The sequence below is a fragment of the Megalops cyprinoides genome, chromosome 17 (genome assembly GCF_013368585.1).
Source record: "Megalops cyprinoides isolate fMegCyp1 chromosome 17, fMegCyp1.pri, whole genome shotgun sequence".
Lineage (NCBI taxonomy): Eukaryota > Metazoa > Chordata > Actinopteri > Elopiformes > Megalopidae > Megalops > Megalops cyprinoides.
Window position 1 is genome coordinate 19,021,639 of NC_050599.1, and position 23,249 is coordinate 19,044,887.

General features: G+C 40.8%; 1 protein-coding gene across 3 annotated transcripts in view; it reads right to left on the minus strand.

Moving 5' to 3' along the window:
* Positions 1 to 1,449: 1,449 nt before the first annotated feature.
* Positions 1,450 to 23,249, minus strand: part of ptk2bb (protein tyrosine kinase 2 beta, b) — a 41,369-nt gene continuing 19,569 nt past the window's right edge. For 2 of the 3 annotated variants that reach the window (XM_036550520.1, XM_036550521.1), the window contains exons 4-31: positions 23,116 to 23,203; positions 22,821 to 22,900; positions 22,021 to 22,083; positions 21,880 to 21,934; positions 20,636 to 20,776; positions 20,208 to 20,282; positions 19,478 to 19,579; positions 18,884 to 19,001; positions 16,331 to 16,370; positions 16,085 to 16,131; positions 15,922 to 15,966; positions 15,731 to 15,828; positions 15,517 to 15,598; positions 15,157 to 15,257; positions 14,509 to 14,624; positions 11,699 to 11,799; positions 11,013 to 11,102; positions 9,431 to 9,635; positions 8,506 to 8,614; positions 8,364 to 8,423; positions 7,457 to 7,579; positions 6,527 to 6,676; positions 5,883 to 5,918; positions 5,567 to 5,591; positions 4,676 to 4,722; positions 3,839 to 3,973; positions 3,137 to 3,217; positions 1,450 to 2,085 (exon numbers count right to left, since the gene is read on the minus strand). In XM_036550520.1, the coding sequence (XP_036406413.1) occupies positions 1,849 to 2,085; positions 3,137 to 3,217; positions 3,839 to 3,973; positions 4,676 to 4,722; positions 5,567 to 5,591; positions 5,883 to 5,918; positions 6,527 to 6,676; positions 7,457 to 7,579; positions 8,364 to 8,423; positions 8,506 to 8,614; positions 9,431 to 9,635; positions 11,013 to 11,102; positions 11,699 to 11,799; positions 14,509 to 14,624; positions 15,157 to 15,257; positions 15,517 to 15,598; positions 15,731 to 15,828; positions 15,922 to 15,966; positions 16,085 to 16,131; positions 16,331 to 16,370; positions 18,884 to 19,001; positions 19,478 to 19,579; positions 20,208 to 20,282; positions 20,636 to 20,776; positions 21,880 to 21,934; positions 22,021 to 22,083; positions 22,821 to 22,900; positions 23,116 to 23,203 (2,650 nt within the window). In that variant the 3' untranslated portion in view covers positions 1,450 to 1,848. The remainder of the gene's footprint in view (positions 2,086 to 3,136; positions 3,218 to 3,838; positions 3,974 to 4,675; positions 4,723 to 5,566; positions 5,592 to 5,882; positions 5,919 to 6,526; positions 6,677 to 7,456; positions 7,580 to 8,363; positions 8,424 to 8,505; positions 8,615 to 9,430; positions 9,636 to 11,012; positions 11,103 to 11,698; positions 11,800 to 14,508; positions 14,625 to 15,156; positions 15,258 to 15,516; positions 15,599 to 15,730; positions 15,829 to 15,921; positions 15,967 to 16,084; positions 16,132 to 16,330; positions 16,371 to 18,883; positions 19,002 to 19,477; positions 19,580 to 20,207; positions 20,283 to 20,635; positions 20,777 to 21,879; positions 21,935 to 22,020; positions 22,084 to 22,820; positions 22,901 to 23,115; positions 23,204 to 23,249) is intronic. The other variant, XM_036550522.1, reaches the window with a different exon arrangement.

Here is a 23,249-nt window from a genome sequence, read left to right on the forward strand (position 1 = left end):
GCACCCAGAGAAATGGATTGTATTTTTAAATGAAACTGTGTACTGTATAATAAAAGAGTACCAAACTTAACTTATTCAGTGTGAGTGCGTAGGATATTCCTCAGAGTAAATTGCCTTCCTCCGTATCTCTCGGTTATGGATCAGAAGCCTGAGAAACAATGAGCCTGTTAATAGCGTTTCGTCCCCATGCGTTCCTGCCTCATCACGAGTACACACCACACTGTGCAAATTCCTTCTTGAAAACACAGATGTCTCCCGCCATTTGTGCCCACTCTTTTCAATTCTGTCAGACGCAGATACAATGAGAGCCAGGATGAATGCCAAACCCGATATGCAAAACTGGCCTTTCTGGGAGAGAAGTTCGGATAGGGACAGGGCACAAAGGCTTCCCCTGCTTCGCTGAGCCCATTGTTGGCGGTGTGATTGTTTTTGTTCACGTGTTGGGCGCGAAGCGCGGGGCACGGCCTCAGACGGTGGCCTTCAGCTGAATACGGGACGCGTCAGAGACGGCTTCCTTTGTCGCGCTCGTAAGGGATGTGTCAAAAAAAGCATTGACGATGACAACGCAGTGGGAAAGGGATGACCCACCTAGTCTTCTTTCTGGTAGGGTTTCATTATATTGGAGAACTTTATAGCTGGCAGGCTGAGATTAGCAAATTAAAGACCTCTCAAGGCCTTGGCCTCTTGAACTTGGGATGGGAACACATTCAGTTATTTTTTTAACATGTTTTTTCTAAAGCCCCATCATGACTATATTCTGTGGCAGTGATCACATAATGCAGCACACCGCTGTGCATCGCTATTCATAGTAAATACACTAAGGAGATATACTAGAGCTAATATACCATTAGCTTTATCATCTGAGCTTCCTTCCAAAACCCCCAATACACAGTAGCTGGCATTGCTGGTGCAATTAATGAGATCATTGGCAATTAACACCTCTAAATGGAGTGGCAATAATGAAAGCCTTTTTCGATCATTCCTTCATTTATTTCCCCAAGAAATTAATTGGCTGGAAGAAAATCTTCCACGGAGGCAGGTGTGATGGGCAAGACCTGCAGTGTTTAGTACTCATTCTACATCAACATATCTGCCAATCACCTTTTTATCCCCATGACAACTAATTAGCCAATCTGTCACCCTGTCAGTACTGCTGAGTGCGGTGAACTACTTTCTAAGCCTAATTTTGCTTATCATGAAGCATAGCAGGATTTTAGTTGCAGTGGTGTAAGTCTGCCTCTCTATTATTAATCGAAACTTATATGCGAGCATCTGTTGCTATATTTGAATTAATCCATAAAAGCTTTTTAGTGAGGGATCCATGCTTTCACCATGTAGTTGAATGAATTGTGTAATAAATTTGCACAATTTCTCTCTGGCTGAAAAACAATGGCAATGAAAGCGTCATCTTTTTTGCTTAATTTTAATTAAAATAATACATGTCACATATTTCAGATGTACAGATTAAGCATGACATTAACACAGTTAAAATAAAATATTTACCTTTTTCCTTTAAATGATTAAAAATTCTTTAACATTACAAAGGCTGCATATATTCCTTTTTACAACACCTCTGCTTCCAGATATTTCATTACCGTGACCTTTGTGTGTCTCAGTGTGTGCTTTTTTATATTTGTATGTTCTCTGACAAAAAAGAGTCCTAGCTTTAGCAAGACTAAAAACTTTATAAAATGTTTAAAAGCCATAAAAATACTGCTAACAGAGATGAGCACAGCTTTTTTTCTTTCACCAGTGTTACTAAAAGACAAACAGGTGCTGGTTTAAGACAGTTCTTGAGCCGCCCAACATGGAGGATTAGTCTCCCCTGTTGTCCAATGGGCCAAAAGGTTAGTCCTGAGAGGCCTCGGAAGCAGCAGGTTTGGGCTTGGCCAGGTTAGCTCGGACGCGGGCCTGGTCCACGGCGTCCAGCAGGTTCTTGGAGTCCATTGCCAGGGTGTGTGCAGCAGCCAGCATCTGCCTCTTGCACTCCTCCTTCAGGGAGGTGATGGCGTTCTGCTGCGCCAGGCGCATCTTGCTGATCAGCTCCGCCATGTCTTTGTTAAGCAGCTTCTGGGTGCCTTCAATCTGCGAATACAGAAGTTAGGAGTGGGTCTTTACTGGAATGTCTGTGCACAGGTCATTTTGGGCATAGCGACCCTGTCACCAGAGCGAGGGGTATTATGTGGGACCAACTACCATTTATAATAAAAAGCTCAGAAAAAATGGCACCAAAGGTAAGCTATATTTCCCTCTGAATAACTCCCAGGTCTGCAGAATCTGGTGCATTTCTGCTCTGAGGAGGTAGGCCACGCAGTTGAAAAAGAACATGACAACAACACAGATCTGCCCTGTGCTCCAGTGTAAATGGGCAGGGACAGTCAGCCACTGCAAGTAAGAAAACAGTCAGCCCTCAGGAATCCAGGTTATGAACTTTGTTCAGGCAACACATGGCCAGGCATGAAAAATGCCACAGGTGTTCCTTTTCATGCTGACTGAACACAGGATGTCAGTAGTGAGTCAGTGGAGAACATCCTAATTTCATAATCTGCATATTTAAGAAATGCACACTTTAATTGTTACTGTGAAATTCACACGTTTAAACCGATGAGTCTGAACTCTGAAATGACCAAATATTGACAGCACGCCATTTGAATTGGGGGCTGGGGGGATATATCTTTCCCTTTATGTGTGAACCATACTGGAGTGAGATAAGAGAGAGAGAAGCAGCATGAGAATCAACAGGTTATGCCCATTGTCTGAAATACGCCCAGCCAAAGTATGAAGTACACAGAGAAAAGCCAGTGACTCATTTTTTGCCTAGAGCGGTGTCTGTCGCCTCAGATGTACGCTTCAAAGAGCTCTCGAAATCCCAGAATGTTCCATCGATCCACTACGCGCTGCAGTCAGGATCCGGCAGCTGGGCAGGGAGAACGAGCACGCAGGGGGAGGGAGGACTGGCACAGCAAGGGGGTCAGAGCAGCGCTTGTCTGACAGCAGAGTATGTCCAACATCAAAGCGCCACACATTCTCACAGAGAGGAGCGCCCCCTGTATCTGTAAGCAGGAACAGCAGGCCACAAGGAAGGAGAAGGAAAATGACAGAGGGGGAAACCGGAGAGCGAGAGTTCCTGCAGTACCTCCGTCCTGATGGACTCGTGCAGAGATGGCAGAATGTCGTCCACGCTGTTAATGAGGCTCCGCAGAGTCAGCCCCACAGCCTGAGAGAGAGAGAAAAGCGTGTCACACACAATTAAAAAGGAAAGATAGATAGATAGATAGATAGATAGATAGATAGATAGATATCTGATAGATAGATACTGGAAAGTATCACAGATCCACTGCAGATATTTCATCAATGCATATGGAGATTTATAGACATTTATTAATGTTTGTTGAAACAATGCTGTGCCATGCAAAACCCTGTGCCATGCAAAAACTCTTTTGGATGAAATGTTATGGCAATATTAGAAAAATAACCCTACTGTAATGGTAACCGTACTGTATGAATACCTATGTATGGATAGTATGTATCCACACTGAGGAACTTTCCATTTGTTCAATAAGTCCACCACCAATGCCTAACTCCTTGCTGTGACAGCAACATTGGGGTTATTATGGCTGCTGTGAAAAAAATATTAGATAAAATATATGTTATATAAAAAGACATCTATCATATGGAAACAAATGGTTTGATGCATCATTTAATTTCAGGCGCCAACACACCATTATGCTGTACGACAGACCACTTCTGCCCTGCACACTCCTTATTTGTCTACCTCTAATCCTGCACCCACAGGTCCTCCTGTCCTCTCCCCTCCCTCGCTGTGACAGCCACCTACCTTAACCGCGACGACATACTCGGAGGATGGCAGGGTGTTGACATCGTTTTTCAGCTGCACCACCACCTTCACCAGTTCCATGACGAAATGATACACCTGGTCATCTGAGCGGTCAATTTCAGCCGTGGGGGCCGGCTAGAGGAAGCATCAGGGGACAGTAGTCAGAAGAACCGCCAACATGTTATCACACATAATGCTGTCAGAGCAGATTAACATTGCCCTGGATAAATATTTACTCATATATCCCAGCAAAGCAGCACTACAGTGGGATCAGGATATAGGGCACACACATATCAAGGGTACCTACACAGTTCTGGGCTTTATGATTATGGCTATGCCCAAGTTAAAATCCACTCTTAAGCGTAAAATAACAGCTGCAACTCTTGTTTTATTCTCCAGCTGGTAATAGTGGTGTGCAGTAACTAATGTCCAGCTGGTACTACTGGTAAGCCATTTAAATCATTTTGTCAGACCCTGACAAAATGATTTAAATGCACTTTGCCTTTGCACTACGGGGACATTAAACTCACTATACCAGATTCTTATTTGGCTCGAAACAGGGCAACAGCGCTGTCTTGTGCTTTCAGGAAGTAACTGCTTTATGTGTCTTTCTCTGCCTCATAACTGGCCAGCAGACTCATGCCCGTGAGGTGATCACTCTCTAGTCAGGTAGCTCCTACTGAACCCCCCTGCTGCTTTGATTATTACCATCTGCTAGACAAAAACCTTCAGAGGAAAGGAAACTATTCCTGGCAGCGAGCTTCAAAGATTTTAACACCCCGGTGTTATAGTGTAACATCTGTGTGCTGGAGGAGGGGACTGGGGCCTGGTCATTACCTGTGCAGACAGTCTTGGGGGCTTCTCTGGGGGACGTGTGAATTCAGCTGGTGGAGGGAAAAGGAACGACATGAGCGAGAAAGAGACATGAGCGATTAGATGCTGGAGAGAAATGCACTCTGTGGTCAGCTCTGGTCCCAGAGGACCTTACTGTGTCTAAGGTTCTGCATAATGCCGTGTCACAAGACCTGTGTTCAGTTTAACCACTCTGCACTCTTAGTTTAACATGTATCAATGAGGACTATTGGTAAGACATTGAAAGAAGACATAGTGTTTTGGTTCTAACCAAAACTGGAAGTTATTTGCACACATTTGGTCATTTTTCATTGGGTGGACCATTTGCTAGATTTTGAACAAAAGTCTTAAATTCTGAACAAATCGGGATTTTGGACAAATCAGAGGAAGTTTCAAAAGAAAAAAGTAAATATGAGGATGTAAAAGGAATGAAACAACACATTTTTAAGGGTTTGTTGTTATAAGGGGTTAAAAAACATATTTGGCTGAAATATCTACATGACTATAGATAAATATATATACTCTGTGAATACTAAATGCAAAATTATATACATGACAAGATTTACATAATCTTGGAACAACCAGGAACAACCAAAATGGTTTGATTTTCAGTTTCTTCCCATGAAAGCTGTGTGCTGTACAACTCCTACCCTGGATTCAACCAACATCCATCCTTAACTTTCTCTCACAGTTAGATGCAAGACTTACTTTTTCAACTAACAGTTCAGCAAGTGCAGAGATTAAAATGATTGCCAAAAATTTAAAAAGCACCACTCGGATCTATTCTTAAATTGAAGCTACAGGCACATATTGATTGAATCCATAGGTCAGTCTTCTAAGTCTCAACATCACCTGAATGGAATCTGAAGCACTTACCATATCCTGGCTCCCTTTCAGGTGTCTGAGGAAGAGGGACAAAAAATAAAAAATCAAATCTAATTTCAATCAGACTTTTACACTGTAACTATGGTTGTAAATCTGTTAAATGTTACATTTGCACACAGCAAAGAGAAGAATAGATTTGTTGTTCATTTGTTGTACTAACAACTGCATTCATAACTTCAGAGTTTTATATCTGACAGCACATGATGATCGCTGATCATCCTTTGCTGATTATTTCAGCAAACAGCTGAAGTGGTGATGTCTTATTATTGCTTAGATTACAGTATGCCCATATACGGACAGCACTCACCCCTGGAGTTTTCACGTCCTCCTGTACCATGGGGTCCTGTACAGGAACAAGAATGCTTTGCTGAGCAATCATGGAACACTTGACATGCTAAGCTACACAACACCATATGCCAAACCAGAGTGAATGGAAGTGGTGCTGAAGTACAGATGACAAAGGCCTTACTGTAGTGCACTGCTTAAATTTGGACACTGAGGGAAGCACCTGAGTACTTGAAAGGTGCTTTATCACCTATTTTTAAACAGTTTATCTATTGTTATTTCACTTTTTACATGTAGCTATTCCACTAGCTTGTCGAAAACTCTGGAGGCTCCAGTGATTTGTTTGATGTGTTCTATCTGGCTGTACAAACACTGTTCACAATGTTTTGTTGGAGAAACTTTTTTTTCCAAAGAGGTAAGTTTTGCTTAATATCTCTTACTATACAATGACTGATGTGTATACATGAAATTGATACAGGTCGAATCAGTGCCCAAAGTAGCTTGCCTCGATGCACACACTACCAGCTTTATCCAATGCAAAAGCACACACCAAGATGGCACTTTTTTGCCTAAAAATTCATGCCCAATCCGTGCTCTACTATAAGAGTCTCAGCTTGGGAGTCAGTGTTAAAATAGCACTGCGGCATTCGCAGCCCTGCATCTCACCAGCAGTTTCTCCTCCTTCTCTAGCCACTTGTTGTCCTCCACCATCTCCTGCTTTTGTCTCTTCAGCGTCTCCTGCATGCGGAACTTCTCCATTTCCCACAAGCGCTGAGCATCCTCCTTGCTGGCCGGCTCGATGATGAAGTCCCCTTCCTTCCAAAGACACACACAGGGTCGACCACAAGCACAGAGCATGAGTGTACTGCCCACACAGCCATGCACACGATGACACAACAATGGTGTGCATGCACGGTCCTCGCACTGACACAACCTATTGTTACAAAGTTTACAATTACCAGTAATAATTTCTACATTTTTTCCCATCTTATGTTATTCTGGTCAAGTCTCCGTTGTTCCTCAGAAAAGTTTGCAAGGTATCATGGGTATTTAGCATATTTATTGTGACTGTCATCAATTTAGTGTTATAACAAACACCCAGTATTACTCTGTAGCAGTTTCACAATCCCCAATGGTATTATTCGATCTAAGCTGAGATGTTTTTCTCACAGCATCATTCTGTTTCTCTGAAAAAAGCTGTCATCATCGTAAATCTCTAAATAAATAAGCCTAATGCTGTGATCTGGGTGTCAGGAAACCTACTGTGTGAAATAAAAAAGAAATGCATGCTTGCAGTACTTGTTTATCTTAGTGTATGTCAAATAATGGGATCCAACTTGAAAGGGGACAAGACAGGGATAGAAAATAAAGAATCCATACTTTATGTAAGATTTGAAACAGGAATCACTCAGAAGAAAGAAGAGGATAATGTTAAAATGGTTATTACAGACAGAGAGGCAGGCCAATCAAGAGGAAATGGGGGTACTGGTTGACCAGATTCTCACTCCTCTCACTCTTACAGTATATCAGTAATTCAGCCATGGGACCAATCCACGCCCCACCTCAGACCTTCATGGCAGCAGGTGGCAGTCTTACCCCCATACTGCGCCGACGAGGGGCCTCCTTGGGCACCATCAGCATGTTGTTGGAGTCGAACGGCGACTGGTAATCGCACGGGCTAACAAGGTTGGGCGAGCTGGCACACAGAGACTCTGGCAGCTGGGAAGCAGGCAGCAGGGTCGGACATATGCAGACCCACACCAACACACACACGAGCAATGAGCACAAAGCGAAATGGCGCAGGAACACTGAAAGCCATACAGTAGCGCTAAGAAACTCAGATCCCTGAGGGCCGGAACGGTTCCACTTGTACAGGCACACAAACTTAGTGACAATTTCTACCTGGAATCCAATTTATACCTTGTTTAACTCATTAAATTGATTCATACCTGGAATCAATGCCAATTTAACTTCCTGTACTAACAAGGGCTTCGATAACATAATGAAGGTCTTATGTGGAATGGAAACCAGAACCAGTTCTGCCCTCAGGAACAAACAGTGCACAGCTATAAAACACTGTGGGGGGGGGGGGGGGGGGGGGGCTATAATCACAGTCAGCTCCAATGTCCTCTTTTGAAAATTGAGCTTGAGCTTTTTTAGTGTGTACCATTACATTATGTCTAGAGAAAGCTAGGAGGATGAGAGTGTGAATACGCATAGACTCCTTCCAAAAAATAGTTCTCTAAGACATGTAATTGAACACGACAAAACCGTGAAAGCAATGTGTGTGTCAAGCTCAAACTTAAGCTGCAAAAGCATGCCAGAATAGGTACAACATCAAAAGGAGGTCCTAATATAACTGAACGTTGTTTCCATGTGCCAATTTAATGCACTCAATACCTCTGGTACCAAAATGGCTCATCTTAATGACAAATGGAAAACTGTGTTGACCTTTCACCTAACCACCAGTAGGGGGCACCACTATGGGAAAATAGATAGATACCTGAATATGCAGACCTATACTGAGTGTATTCGCAAAGCGACCGGGCTTTGTTCTTGAAGGCTGCAAAAGAGAAGAGAAAGGACAGGTGAGACCCCAGAGAGATCACAAAAAGTCATTAAGCCTGTGAGACTGGAGACAGTACCTTTGGGGGAGGTTCATTGAACGCGAACTTGGGGTCAAAGAATCTGGTAGACCGTGCACGGTCCCTCTGCATCTCTGCCTCTTGCTCTTTCTCCATCTTGTGGACTTCACTGCAAAAAGCCAGACATTAAATCCAATCATTTAGTGATTATTTATTCATTTAAATGTGTCCTTTTTCTAGAACAGCTCAGTTGAGGAAGATTGCTCATATGTAATACAAGAGTCTTCCATCCAGAACTGATGCTCACATGATTCTTTTCAGCATTTACTGATTGAACTAGCACCACATATTATTTACAATTTCTTGGAATATTCTGTCGCTTTTTCATTTTATTGACATTTAAGCAACATTTAAGGAGCATTAAAATAATTACTTTGAGATGCTATGTCATGTATATGTTCACATATTCTACAAAAGAACAAGATTAATGTTCTCTTAATTATAAAATTGTTAGTCAGGCTTTTTGCCAATAATTCTGTATAATAACAAACTGTAAATCAAAAACAATGGCAAAAAAGAACAGTTGCACTAGACATGAAAGTGTTCAGTCAAGTTGTGAAATATTTCACCTTGACAGCTGAGAACACTAGGTTTCTTTCACAATCGCTGACACACATCGGTTCAATCTGCTTTGGACCAGCTCTTTGTCAAAACAGAATAAACACAAAACACACTGCTACCGTTGGTGTTATCTAGCAACAAGCCATCTTCTGGGCCGGCCTGGGGTTTTGCAAACTAGCTGGTTGTGGTGAAACAATGCCCTTTGCAACCACTTTCATATCTGCCGCAGTCCACCCTTGTTACTTCAAATTGCTGTGAAAGTACATAAAGCTAAGCTGACAGATTCATGTAGCTACTAGATTAAGCCCAGATTTGTAGCAAACCTCAGCACTGACCCTGTTTGTGCACAGAGAGGAAGGAGTACCTGAGTTTGCACACCAGCTCTGTGAACGTTGGCCTCTCCCGGGGGGCGTAGGTCCAGCAGCGAGTCATCAGGGAGTAGAGGGTTGGGGGGCAGTTCTCGGGTTTGGGCAGTCGGATTCCCTGTTCCAGCTGGTTTATCACGTCCTTGTTCTCCAGCCAGAAGAAAGGCTGCTGGCCTCGGCTCATGATCTCCCACATACACACCGCTGCACAAAAACAGATAGAGCATACACACGTTCTGATAGAGACAGCATATATGCAACCACAACACAGCACTGCATATTCTGGGTACAATCAATCACACATCTATACACGCACACACACACGCACACACACACACACACATACCGATAAACACAGAACACAGATAAATACAGGCTTCTATACATGCACACAACAAGTTAACTTTCTTCATGAACTTAAACACACACCTGATTTAAACAGTGCGCACATACACAATTCAGTCCAGAGTATTACAATCACACACACACAAGCAAAATGGTGCAAAAGATGGTGCATTACATACTAACATGTTGTATGTCTGTGCTATATATTATGCAACAAGGGACACACGCAAACCTGCTCACAAATATTTTACACAGAGACTCCACAGTCACATTTAAAGCAAAAACCTGCATCCTGTCTCTTTGAGAGATCAGAAGTCTGGAATTAGACTTAAATTAGAATTAAATTAGAGTTAAACTTCAGTACAGTGGGTAACTTCTTTATGTCAGTTATAGTGAATGGCGAAGGACGGGTTGATGGAAAGAAGTATCCATCAGAGAGCATCAACTATTTAATGAATTACAAAATGACCTGAATCCGGGGGAGCAGCTTTCCAAACTGTCGGCCCAGTCATAAAATCTTATAGGCTGGCCCCCATGACCCGAAAAAATCGAAACATCAGCTTGTCAGAATGATCCTCGCAGTCGTTTACAAAACGGGTTTCGGAATAAACACAAACGTTCAGGGCATAAATAAAACATGACGACTGAATGGAGCATTTCCTTCAAACATAGGATTTTTCAAATACTCTTCCCCCTGTATGCTCTGTGTTACATCGCTGTCATCTTCTGTCACCAAGATAAATAAATAAGGAGAGAGTTGGAGATATATTTCTGTGGTGAAAATGAACGACATCTCCTGGCCACTGCAGCACAGCTAAGTGCCACAGAGAAATAAGAATGTGCCAGAGCAGGGAATTGCATTCTCAAGTCATAAAAATAAATGAGTGCTCCTTCCTGTATACATTCCCACCTTCACTCAGAGTATTTCATTTCATAAAGCCTGCCTGGAACATCTGCGTATCCCTATTGCAGTTTTATGGACGATAGATATTTGTGTCCCTGAGTTACCCCGTTAGCGGGAAGTCCATCAAAAGCATTTCAGGGTGAGACGGTTGCAGTGATGGACTACATTTTCAGTAATGCAGGTAACACAAACACCGGCTGCCAGCATTCAGAATTGAAGGTGGCCAAATGTCCATGCTTCTAGTTGCAGACTCTGCAATCTTACCACTTACTACTTGATTTTTGATGGATTACTCCGTGCTATTCAACTCAGCTGAAAGGAAAGCCACTTACCAAACATCCAGACATCACTAGCCGAGGTGAAGCGCCTGAAATTGATGGATTCAGGGGCCATCCATTTGATAGGTAATCGGGTCACAGAGGCTACAGAGGTAATCAAAAGTGGTCAGTTGTGAAAGTGATTTCCAGTCCAGCTTCCACAGCCATGCCTTTCTAACTTTTAAGTGTTTATCCTTCCATTCATCTTACATCCATTCAACCTACATGTCCTATTCAGTATTCGTTGCACTTTTACATGACGTAAAATATCCCCATTCCCACAGTGGACTTTCTGAGAATGATTGTATTGTTTTTTTACTGAGAAACATAATGCACAACAGACTAGTAATAATGCAATATTGTCAAAGTTAGGTGGCTCACTGGGATCTGAGTTTGGTGTAAAGCCACGGCATAACAGATAAAATCTAAATAAAAATGTTTATTTTTTCATTAAAATGCCTGCTGGACCTACACCTCAGTTCTATGTCTACAAATTAAGAATAGAAATATAATAAATTAGAATGTTTTCACAATAGTAGTGATGGTCTTCATGAAAGACAATCTTTAAAGATATGAACAATAGTAGAACAAAAAAAGCTGTATAGCTCAGATAATCAGAGGTATATGCAGTTTCCTTGTCTATGTCAACACACCTGCACCACTAGTCTCCCAGAGTGTAGCATTTTATCTTTCAGGCTCACCTTTGTAGTACTCTTCTTCTTCGATGTACCGGGACAAGCCGAAATCCCCCAGCTTCACACAGTCTGGTGAGGCCACCAACACATTCCTAACAGCAATGTCTCTGTGGACATTTCACACACAGAAATACTGAAGGTGAGGTAGCAGGGAGCATGTTCAAGTACAGAAGTTCATATAAAAAAGAGTTACATACATTTTAACCCATGGATTGATACAGGAAACACAAAGTCATTATTTTGTCATCTTGTCAAGGTGCTTAGTCAGTTTCAGTAGTATGGACAAAAAAAAATCAAATTGCACACGTTCAGTCTAGTGCTTCCATTGTAATAAAGTAAGGTCAATTTGCAGTGCTTCATAATAATAAATTGGATATTAATGTTTGTTTATTAATAATTGGATAACTAATTCAAATCATTTTATGGCTACTAATTTTTAAAGACTTTTTAAAATAGTACCATGCATTTTCAACAGTTCATGTCATTCTTACAATGTTATTATGATATAGAAACACGGAATGTAGGCATTATCTGATATCTATGACTTTGTTCAGGCATAATTCCAATTAGAAACAGTAATCAAATAAGGATGAAATAAGGCTCTGACTATATACTAGTAAACTGAAATGTTCAGTCAATTTTAATCATATTCAGCTTCCACAGGTATCAATAATGCTTCAAAGTTTAAGGACTCATTATTCATTTTGCACACAAACAACCATAAATTAATTCAACTCCATATACCACAAGTATAACATACACTATATGGCCAAAAGTATGTGGACACCTGACCATCACACCTATATGAGTTTATTGGACATCCCATTCCAAAACCATGGGCATTAATATGGAGTTGCCCACCCCCTTTTGCAGCTATAACAGCCTACATTCTTCAGGGAAGGCTTTCCACAAGATTTTGGAGTGTGTCTGTGGGAATTTGTGCCCATTCAGCCAAAACAGCATTTGTGAGGTCAGGCACTGATATTGGACGAGAAGGCCTGGCTCGCAATCTCCATTCCAGTTCATCCCAAAGGTGTTCAATGGGGTTGAGGTCAGGGCTCTGTGCAGGCCACTGGAGTTCCTCCACACCAAATTCGTCAAAACATGTCTTTATGGACGTTGCTTTGTGCACAGGGGCACAATCATGCTGGAATAGGAAAGGGCCTTCCCCAAACTGCTGCCACAAAGTTGGAAGGATACAATTGTCTAAAATGTCTTTTGTATGCTGCAGCATTAATGTTACCCTTCACTGGAACTAAGGGGCCTAGCCCAAACCCTGAAAAACAGCCCCAGACCATTATCCCTCCTCCACCAAACTTTACAGTAGGCACTGTGCATTCTGGTAGGTAGCACTCTCCTGGCATCCACCAAACCCAGATTCATCCATCAGACTTCCAGATAGTGTAGTGTGATTCATCACTCCAGAGAATGTGTTTGCACTGCTCCAGAGTCCAGTGGTGACGTGCTTTGCACCACTCCAGCTGTCGCTTGGCATTGCGCACAGTAATGTTGGGCTTGTGTGCAGCTGCTCAGCCATGGAAACCCATTTCATGAAGCACAGTTCTTGTGCTAATGTTGCAGCCAGAGACAGTTTGGAACTCTGTAGTGACTGATTCAACAGAGGATAGGCGGTTTTTATGTGCTATACGCTTCAGCACTCGGCAGCCCCGCGTGGTCTACCGCTTCGTGGCTGAGCTGTTGTTGCTCCGAGATGCTTCCAATTGACAATAATAGCACTTACAGCTGACACTGAGCTCTCCAGTACGACCCATTCTACTTCCAAGGTTTGTCTATGGAGATTGCATGGCTGTGTGCTTGATTTTATGCACCCGTTAACAATCGTTGTGGCTGAAACAAGTGAACTCAATAATTAGGAGGGGTGTCCACATACTTTTGGCCATATAGTGTAAGTGCCCATACTGTGACTGCTGCACAGTACATGAGTCTGTGCATCTCATTACCACTGAATTATGGATCACATGAAAAACGTAAAACAGAGGCCAGGAATATTTACTGTGAATTATAAATTTACAAATCTACCAAAAGCCAATATCTGGGATAACTGGACATCAAGAGGAGGAATGTCCACCTGAAACAATGGCTGGCATGGACACAGATGAACACTTCAAATGTCAATACTAAGAGCTGTCATCCTGCACAGCTGATCTCTGAGCAGACCTCAGACCCCTGCATCTCAGACTGTCAGAACTCAGTACGCTGGTGACATAACCACAGTGTGGCCCCCAAACAGACATTCAAGTACATGTGGCCAAACCTGCATGACCCTCACAGCCTCCCTCACCACATACACCCCCACAGCATTAGAGGCAAGTGGACAGTGTTGACATACATGTACAAACCACACGCTGCCCTGAAATGAGTCACATCCACAGTGCCTACATTCTGATTGAACAGCACCAGTTTGGCAACACATCTTCAGTAGCTTCAGCTTCACACTATTGTAGGGATTCTGACTACATAAGGAACAATGCAGTCATTTGCATTTCCTGTTGTTACCCAATTCAGCTGTGCACCTCGTCATCACGTTAAGTAATCATGATTTTGGAAAAAAAAATAAAATAAAATAAAAAGAATACAAGTCAGTTATACAATTTACAGAAGGACTAGTTATCTCTATTACAGAAATGCACCAATCCTATATAACATAGAATACAGAGCGTATGATATTCTGAATTCAATTGATGCAATAATTGATCAAAATATGTAGATGAGGGTTTAGATGGAGCAAAACCCAGACGCACACTAGGACCAGAAAATGAAATGCTTCCTACCAGACTGTTGTGGGAAATACCTACCTGTGAACCATGTTTACTCCCTCTAAATAGGCAAGGGCTTTGCAAATCTGCACTGTGTAGAGGACTAGTGTGACATTGGTCAACTTGTGCTGATTTTCGGTCAGGTAATTTCCAAGCTAAAGGAGAGACCAAACAGAATAAGAAAGGATGCATTAGTATGACAGCATCCCTACTCACTGTAAAATTTGTTAACAGAGACAAGAAGTGAAGATTGGCTGATTTTCACTTCAGGAAATAAATTCAAGCATGTAGAAAGGCATGTAAAAAAATCATCTCTGAGCCGCTAGCAAGGTAAAATCAGAATAATTTTCTACAGTTCTTTCTCCATTATTAGTATTTCATTTGGTACGGCATACAGAGTATGTCCCATAACAGTTTCAGAACATATACAGTTGCCAGTAGGTAGATAAGCATACTGTAGGTAAGTAGCTACAGATTAAAAGGCTTTGAACCCTTTGAGGTGCCTGTAATGTCTAGTTATCCAATTTTACATGCTTCAGCTGCCAGACTTCAAAGCTGGTAAAATTCAAGGTGGCTTCCAGCACTGCATGTGGCCTTTTTGCAGAGCTTGATTTTCATGGGCAACAACTGGCTCTAATTACCACAAACCGCTGTTGCCCTGCAAATAATCCCACAGCAGGGCCTCACCTCGCCATACTGGTAGAGCTCCATGACAATCCACACCGGATCTTCCTCGATGATGCCAATCAGCCGCACAATATGGGGATGGTCCAGGTCCTTCATGATCACTGGCATACAAAAACAAAATTTTACAGCCAAAAATAACAAAAGAAATTCTGCCCGAAGCATTTTTTTTTTGATAAAGCTAAATATTTCTCACACTGGATACCCCTCAAAGTCTGTGTCAATGTCATTGAAAAAGATGATTTGAGAGATGATTGCAGGTTTACAATATCCCATTAAAAGAGATAAACTGCACAAAAATCCAGCAGTCAGAATGAGGGGTGAGTAAGGGCAAGGACTTGGGACCAAAATACTTTCTCTTACCAGCTTCACTCATGAACTTCTCCTTGACATCAGGGGAGCAGTCTTTGCAGGTCTTTACAGCTACACTGATCCTCTCCCCATTCTAGATTGGACAGCAGCATGTTCAGTTGCATATTACATGGTTGCAAATTTATCTTTTACCAATTGCTTTCACATTAATGTAATAATGTGGAATGTCAAATGAAAAGAAACATTTTGTGATTCATGTACTTGCCTGCTTTTTATATACTCCTTCATGGACTTCCCCAAAGAAACCTTCACCCAGAATTCTGCCCAGGACAATCTCATCTCTGGAAAGCCCATACTTTATTGCTGTAATGAGCAAACAACCAGAAATGAGGTTGCAAAACAGTAGTGTGTTACCAATGTCTCCAGAAGCTGAAAATGCATTTTCGCCAAGCATACCAGATTTTGGTCGTTCATCTGGTATCTCTGCGTAGATGTCAGACCCTGGAAAAGTGAGATTCACATCATGTTATTTCTGCTTTGAGAATGCTCTTGGTATGTTAAACCAATGTCTTTAGAAGTACCAAGGCAAATTTTCAAAGAGAGAGAATTTCACACACACCCATGCTATCTCTGACGGAACTCTTGTGAGCACTCTCCTTTCCATCACTGTTGGGAAAACATGAGCATGGATTACAGGATCAGTTTTTATAGGTAGAGATGAGGTTCATCTAATTACTGAATTTTAAAATGATTACGTACAATGCTCCATTCATTCTAAATTTCACTTTAGTGCAGAATACTGAAACGTGGCAAATATTCATGAACCAATCTCCTGATTCAGTCTAACACCTTAAAAAAAACTTACCCTGTTGGAATCGCAGGTAGTTCATTTCTTAAAATCTTGTCTGAGAAAAAAGATAAGGCATTTATTAATTACTCATCTGATAGTCTTTTCTTCTGCTTCCTAGATGCATTTATACTCATGTATAAATGTATAAAAAGAATATATACTAAATATAATACTGTGCATCCTGTAGATTCTCCCTTTATTTGTGATAAAACTGACCTAGTCTTGTGATAAGCATGATGCATCTGCTCCAAACAGTGACTCTTATGTTGTCAAATGGCATGGCATCTTCATACAGCACAAGCCATGTTTTTATTGTGTTAAGCTTTTACAGTAAGAATATTTACCATAATTTATTGCTGTTTGGCACAGAAAGGTGCATTTGATTATGCATATATAATCTATAAATAAATTTATATGTATGAAGTATAAACAGAATATTTCAAAGTGAAAACAACATAATTGGATTGAAAAGGGGAGATTCCGGTTAGCTGAATATGAATAAAATAAAAATGTGTCTCTGCATCTTAATATAAAACTCTCATGCCTGAGAGTCTGTGAATATTATTAATTCATAACACATCTCATATGGTTATTTTAATTTCAACAACTTGATGCTCAACAAAAGCATATTATTAGAATGTGTTTGCACCTCAGTGAATTAAGACCTGAGAATGAAAGCAATTTTTGTCCTAAATGCAAGCATGTTTTCCAACCATGATTCCCTCATGGCAGCAAACCCAAAATGCAGCAGGTATTACACACACCAAAAAAAGACAACCAGCAGAAATCCACCCACCTATTCTTAGTATTGTTCTTAGTTTTGATCTGCCTCTTTGTCTTTTATCTTTTATTGATTTCCATAACTATGTAGCTTAGACACTAACAGTGTTAGCACCACATATTGCAAAGACACAGGGAAAGGGTGTGCCTGGTTGAGACATGAGGTACTGTCAGTGTAAACAAGGATCAGCACAGACATGCTTGATGACACAGGGTCCACACTGAACTTTTACACCGAAGAATACAGCATACTGTGACTGCAGCAAAAATACGGCCCTGATAATAGTTGTTACTATTGCTGTATAACATTACTGCCTTAATAACGTACATCGTGAAGTGTGTCTGGTGCCTCTGAGCTACAATAACATAATCTAGTAACAGCAGCAGCTGTTTTGCACCAGAGCAAATGAAAGGGACGCTCCAGGAAAGTGCAAGGCCTATGGCAACAGCACATCAGCAACCAATTCAAAATACACTAGACACTAGAGGAGAGGGTGCCAGCTCAGCTGAGCCAAGACCCCCTGTATTTATTGAATTAATCTGTAGGCACCTAGCTACATTAACAGAACTACATTAAGCGGAAGCAAATAGCTAGGTAGCTTGGCAGACACAGTAGCTAGATGATTTTTATGTTATATTCTGCACTTAAAATATTCTCAGAAAGCTAGCTGGGAGAAGAGCATGTTTTGTAATACTCGTAATAGTAGGTACATCCTGAGGTGGTGACACATACTGCCACTCCCTAACTCAAAACCCATGCCAAATCCAGTGATCCAAAAGCCAGCTCGTTCTGTGTGATGAGTGCATACACTACGCACTAAACCACTACTGTCCCTTATGCAAATTACTGTATGTGATTAATTTCAGAGGAAATGAACAAAAGTTTATACAGACCGTGACTAAAAACCACTGTGTTCTAGCCACCTGACCCTCAACAATGAGATCACAGGATGTAATCATATTTTAATCAGAATTTCTCACTTCATAGCAATGACCTGTTTTGGCAAGGTCAAAGCAATGTTGCACAGTACCACAAAAACTGAAAAGTTAGGAGTACCATTATTTCTACGGCATTGTGAAGGAAACATGTCAATGTCAATTTTATTGTTTTAAAGTCATGGCTACCTTTTTTTTAACACTATTTGAGTTTAGATTTTTGCAGATTTGTCACAAAATTGTGTAGCAGATTAAGAAACAACCAAATTCAACATGTCATCCAGTCTTTAAAGGTACAACATATAGACAAGGAAATGGCTATTTTCTTTCTATTTTAAAGAAATTTTGGCTTTAAGATTGTCGACCATCAAACATCAGCAAAACATATACTCAAGTGCAAACAAAGATACAGAGAATGCACTGCATTTTATAAATAGGTTTATATTTTTCTTCTTGTGCAATCACAGTTTAGCATGTATTGTAAGAATACCTCAAGTAAAATACCATCATCAACTATTCCACTATCAAGCTAAATTAGTTATTCAATTGTATTGTGTACGAGATCGTACTGAGTAAGTATGTGGGGCTTAACAGTCATTATATGTGCACTATATGCATTTTTATTTCACACTTCACAACTTAAAAAGCATTTCGCACGATACACTCCTACTTTCAATTTCATTAAGATTAGGGTAAATGACCATACTGTCTTATGTAATCTCATGGACAATTGAGCCCTGTTTTGCTCAGCAACATACCAGTACGTTAAATGTTTATGGGAATCATCTGAAAATTTGTTAGTTTCACAAATGTTTAGTTTAGGCACCTTTCAATGAATGGCAACTGCCTTACCTTTCTTTGGCTTCGAAATCACAGATGTCTCTGTGCCATTCTCTAATCGACAGTAACCATCTATCAAGTCTGCCATGTTCTCTGCCATTGCAAACGTAGCCACATTGATGGACAGGGGCTAGAAATGAAGGCACAGTAATCATCCTTTAACGCTGTTTGACAACAACTGCTGCCAAGCGCAAATGTTGAAGAGATCTCTTTAAACCGCATAAGATGTCTTCCACAGAAAATAGTCTCCTTACTCTAAATCACATGCTTAAAATTATATCATGTGTATTGCTCCAAAGAATGAACCATGAACGATAATCACCCATAAGGTCTTTTACACTGGCTAATTGCATCCACAAAATGTGTACATGTGAACCTCTTCCTGATAATTTTAAAATATCAAAAAAAAAAAAAAATAACAAGATAACAAAAAAAAACATTTTCCCCATTTGTGGATATTAAATGTCACTTACAATTAATTCATTTTAATTCTGTCCAAGGAAGTTACTTCAAGCCTTATGAAAACGGGTTATGACGAAAGGTCAAGGTCTGATTTGATGATTGCAGACATGACAGTTGAGTTAGCTTTGTACTGGTGGCATTTACCTGTCTTGCTCCTTCTATGTCCAGGTGTAACAAAGCTTTGCTGTCACTTTGTAAAGAACATTTGATACTTTTAATCTGTTTGTATTCAGCTAGGCAGATGGGCTGGAAAAACAAAAAAAACAGATATTAATTAAAGCATGAGCGTTGTAACAATCTGGACTTCAAATATTTCACACCAGCGTTTCACTTAAAATTTTAAAGGCATGGTGGGTCAGCAACCTTAACATTTTTTTCCCCATGCCTGAAGTATTGGGACAAATCCCAAAAAAATGCCCTCATATAAGAAGCAGAAAATACAAATAAAAGACTCCAGAGCGCCCCTAGTGGTGTTTAGAAAGCTGAGCTGTGAGGTCACATATCTATAGTACAGTTTCAGTCTGATATTCCAGTCACCATCACTCTGGAACACAACTGCCTTGGAACACAAAATGATGCTAAAGGTGGAGCAGAAGCAACTGGAATAAGTCCAATGGCTGTATTTTTCATTTAATGATTGATATATGTAAAATTCCTACACCTGATAAGAGGGTTGAAAGATCAGCATTTAGTACACCACTGAATGTAATTTCTCACAAATATACAGCTAAGAAAAAGAGCTGGGACATGATGGTGTGAAGGTGTAGTAAAATCATACTCCCGATACATTGAAAAATAAAAAGGCATGGGTTTTGCATGGGATGAGGAGGGATCGTTCAGCTGAATAAGTATGAAGGGTTAACGCCGTTCTCACCGCAGACTGCTTCTGCGTGCGCTGGCGAATGCCTTTAGATCCGATGACCAGCTCCACAGCAAGACTCCAGCCTTGCTGTGAAGAGAAATGGATAAAAAGTTAACACTGCAGTGAGATTCTCCCCACAGAAGTCAGTAATAAATCAGCCTAATTTATGGAATCTCAGCTTATACAATACAAAACTTTGCAGTCAGCTGAAACACAACATCTAGCTGAGACCTAGCATGTCGTATATCAGTGCAACTGTAAAAAAATGTATATTCATCTCATGGACTAAATATATCAACTTCTCTAACCAGATGTAATTGGATATCAAGGACTGCCTGATATTAACAGTTCTCAAAATTCTATGTGTGTATGGCCTCTGCTGTATATTTAAGCAGGCTGCTTCACTAAACTTCCTTCTCTGGCCAGAAGTGGAAACTCACCACCAGCTCACAGGGAAAGACCTCCTCATCAAAGTTGGAGAATTTTCCATACGTCTCGAAGAATTTCAGCATGCACTCCTCCTCCTTCAGTGTGGCGTACTGCTGGAATGTCTGCTGGATCATCTTCCTCAAGTGTTTGGCCTGCCAAAGCCACTTGATTAGCTCATCAGTCAATTACATTACATCACATTAATTAAACGGATAGTAAATCACACAGGCTCCTTTGAAGTGGTAACAGAGCATGTATAATGGCCCTCTCTGTACCATCCAGCCACCAGGATCTCACCAGCTGTAGCATCATAATTCAAAACCAACTGACTATTAGCAAGAGAGCTTTACACCAGCAGTTCAAACAACCACTTCCATCAGATTTTACCCACTCTACAACACATCTGCAGTAGCATCAGAGGTATTTCACCAGTAGAATAATGGGGGGGCAGCTTTGTGTGTCTTTGTAGTTCAACAACATGCTTTGCATGATTTAACAAGTCGCAGTTAGTGAATTAGAACGGTGCTATTATTTCAGCTCCAGTTCATGTCTGTGAGCATGTGACTGTCAAAAAAAAAAAAACAGCTAAGCTGTTCCACTGTTATAGACCTCATAATTGTATGCCTTTCCCTAATTTTGAATCATTGGTGATGAATTTCATTTGTCTGATGCAGTTTAAAGGACTATTTCTGAAGTGACCTGAACACTGTCCCAAGGGTCAACTTAGAGACTGAGAGCCAACTGTAAGCAAAAAATGAAGTCCTGTAATTTTTCTACTGTTACTACTTATCCTGATACTACAACTTTATCTTATACCACCGACAACTATCTCTGTAATTTAAATCAAACATTTAACATTTGTATATAGAAAAAGACGGGCATGACTCTTTACATTACATTCATTTAGCGGATGCTCTTATCCAGAGTGACTTCCACAAGGGCACAAGGGAACAGAAGTGTATTCGTACAAGTTAAATGAGCAACAGTGACACAGCAGGCTACACTCTCAGACTAACACTCAGAACAACACTCTCAGACCAGTGAGAGTGAGCACAAACCATTCAAGCACTACCACAAGTTAACTCATATGAAACTAGACAGCCTAGAAAACTAAGGAAAGTCAAGTATATACACTATCATATATCTCAGTGTCGCTAGATCATAATCTCCACAACACATCACAACATTAAAGGTAAATAAGTGGCCAGTAATACAAGTAGCAGGTGCTAGGGGGTGGGACTGAAGTGGACTCTACCTTCATGCTGTCAATAAGTTCTCTGGGAAAGAACAGGTCAAGACCTACGTCCCTCCTGAAATGGAGAAAAATGCCATATTAGTGACCCTCAAATTCACACACACGCACACAGACATATACAAGCTAAGTGTAGATACTCACTCTAGCAATTCAAAATTTGACTTTTTTTCCAGACCTTTGGCATTCATATCTTTGTAAAACCTCCTGAAACGGAAAGCACAAGAAATAATTTAATTTAATGGCATAAAAACCTATGACATTATTCGAGCAACAAATCGCTACGTGTATGCAAAGAAGCACACAATTTGTTGACTATTCTGGTTAATTAATATGAATTGTTCCTTCTCCACAAACTGGGGAACTATCTACTAACTAGCCTGATTTACATTCACACTACTTGTTTGCATTAGTAAACCTTCCTTTAACCGGAAAAGTGACTGAAAGTCATATCTCATCAACAATGACCTGGTAATGAATGCAAGGGATTGTGCAGTCAAATAAACTATAAGGGGAAGATTAGGCTACCAGGTGTAGGGAGCCAGATTGGAATTTGACCAAGAAAATGGGGTCAACATCACCACTCATGAAAGTTGCAAAGGGATCTTTAATGATCACAGTGAGTCAGGACATCAGTTTAAAATCTCACTAGAAAGAGGGCACCTACAACAGCAGAGCATCCCCACCACTGCACTGGGACATTCTGAGTAGGTGATTTGTCCATCACTGACAAATGAACACCACCCCCAGGAAACAACCTAATTTTCCAAGGAGGTCTTCCTCCCAAGTGCTAACCAATCCTAATCCCACTTAGCTTCAGATGTTTGTCACAGGAAGGCTTCAGGATGGTATGGGTGCTAGCTAACATGCTGATATGATACTTTGCTTTATTCTTTCCTTGCGGAACAAATGGCATTTGAAACTGATGGTTTGAAACTGGTTACCTGATCTCCAGGCAGCCCAGCTGTAAAGCCATCCCATCACTGACTTTGCTGGCATGGTATTGCATATAATCACTGCGAACCTGAGGCCCAAAAGAACAACATAGGGAGACACCTGTCACTCTCTCAGCTAGAAATAGTGCTCATCTGCCCAAGTATTTTATTGTTATTTCACCATACACACACAATATTTTAAAGTCTAAGATTCCTTTGAGAAGCATAACACAGTTATGGGAAATTATGGTAAGGTTATGAGGAAGCATGAAGCTAATTGTAAGTTGCCAAGGCACACTCTTACCTGCTGATAGAAGTACAGCATTGTGGTTCTGTCTTCTTTAAATTTCTCTAGGAAATTGTCTGGAATGTAGCGGATCCTCAGGTCATATCTGGAGAAAAGTTCACAAACGTCAATTTAAATTGTCACATAAAGTT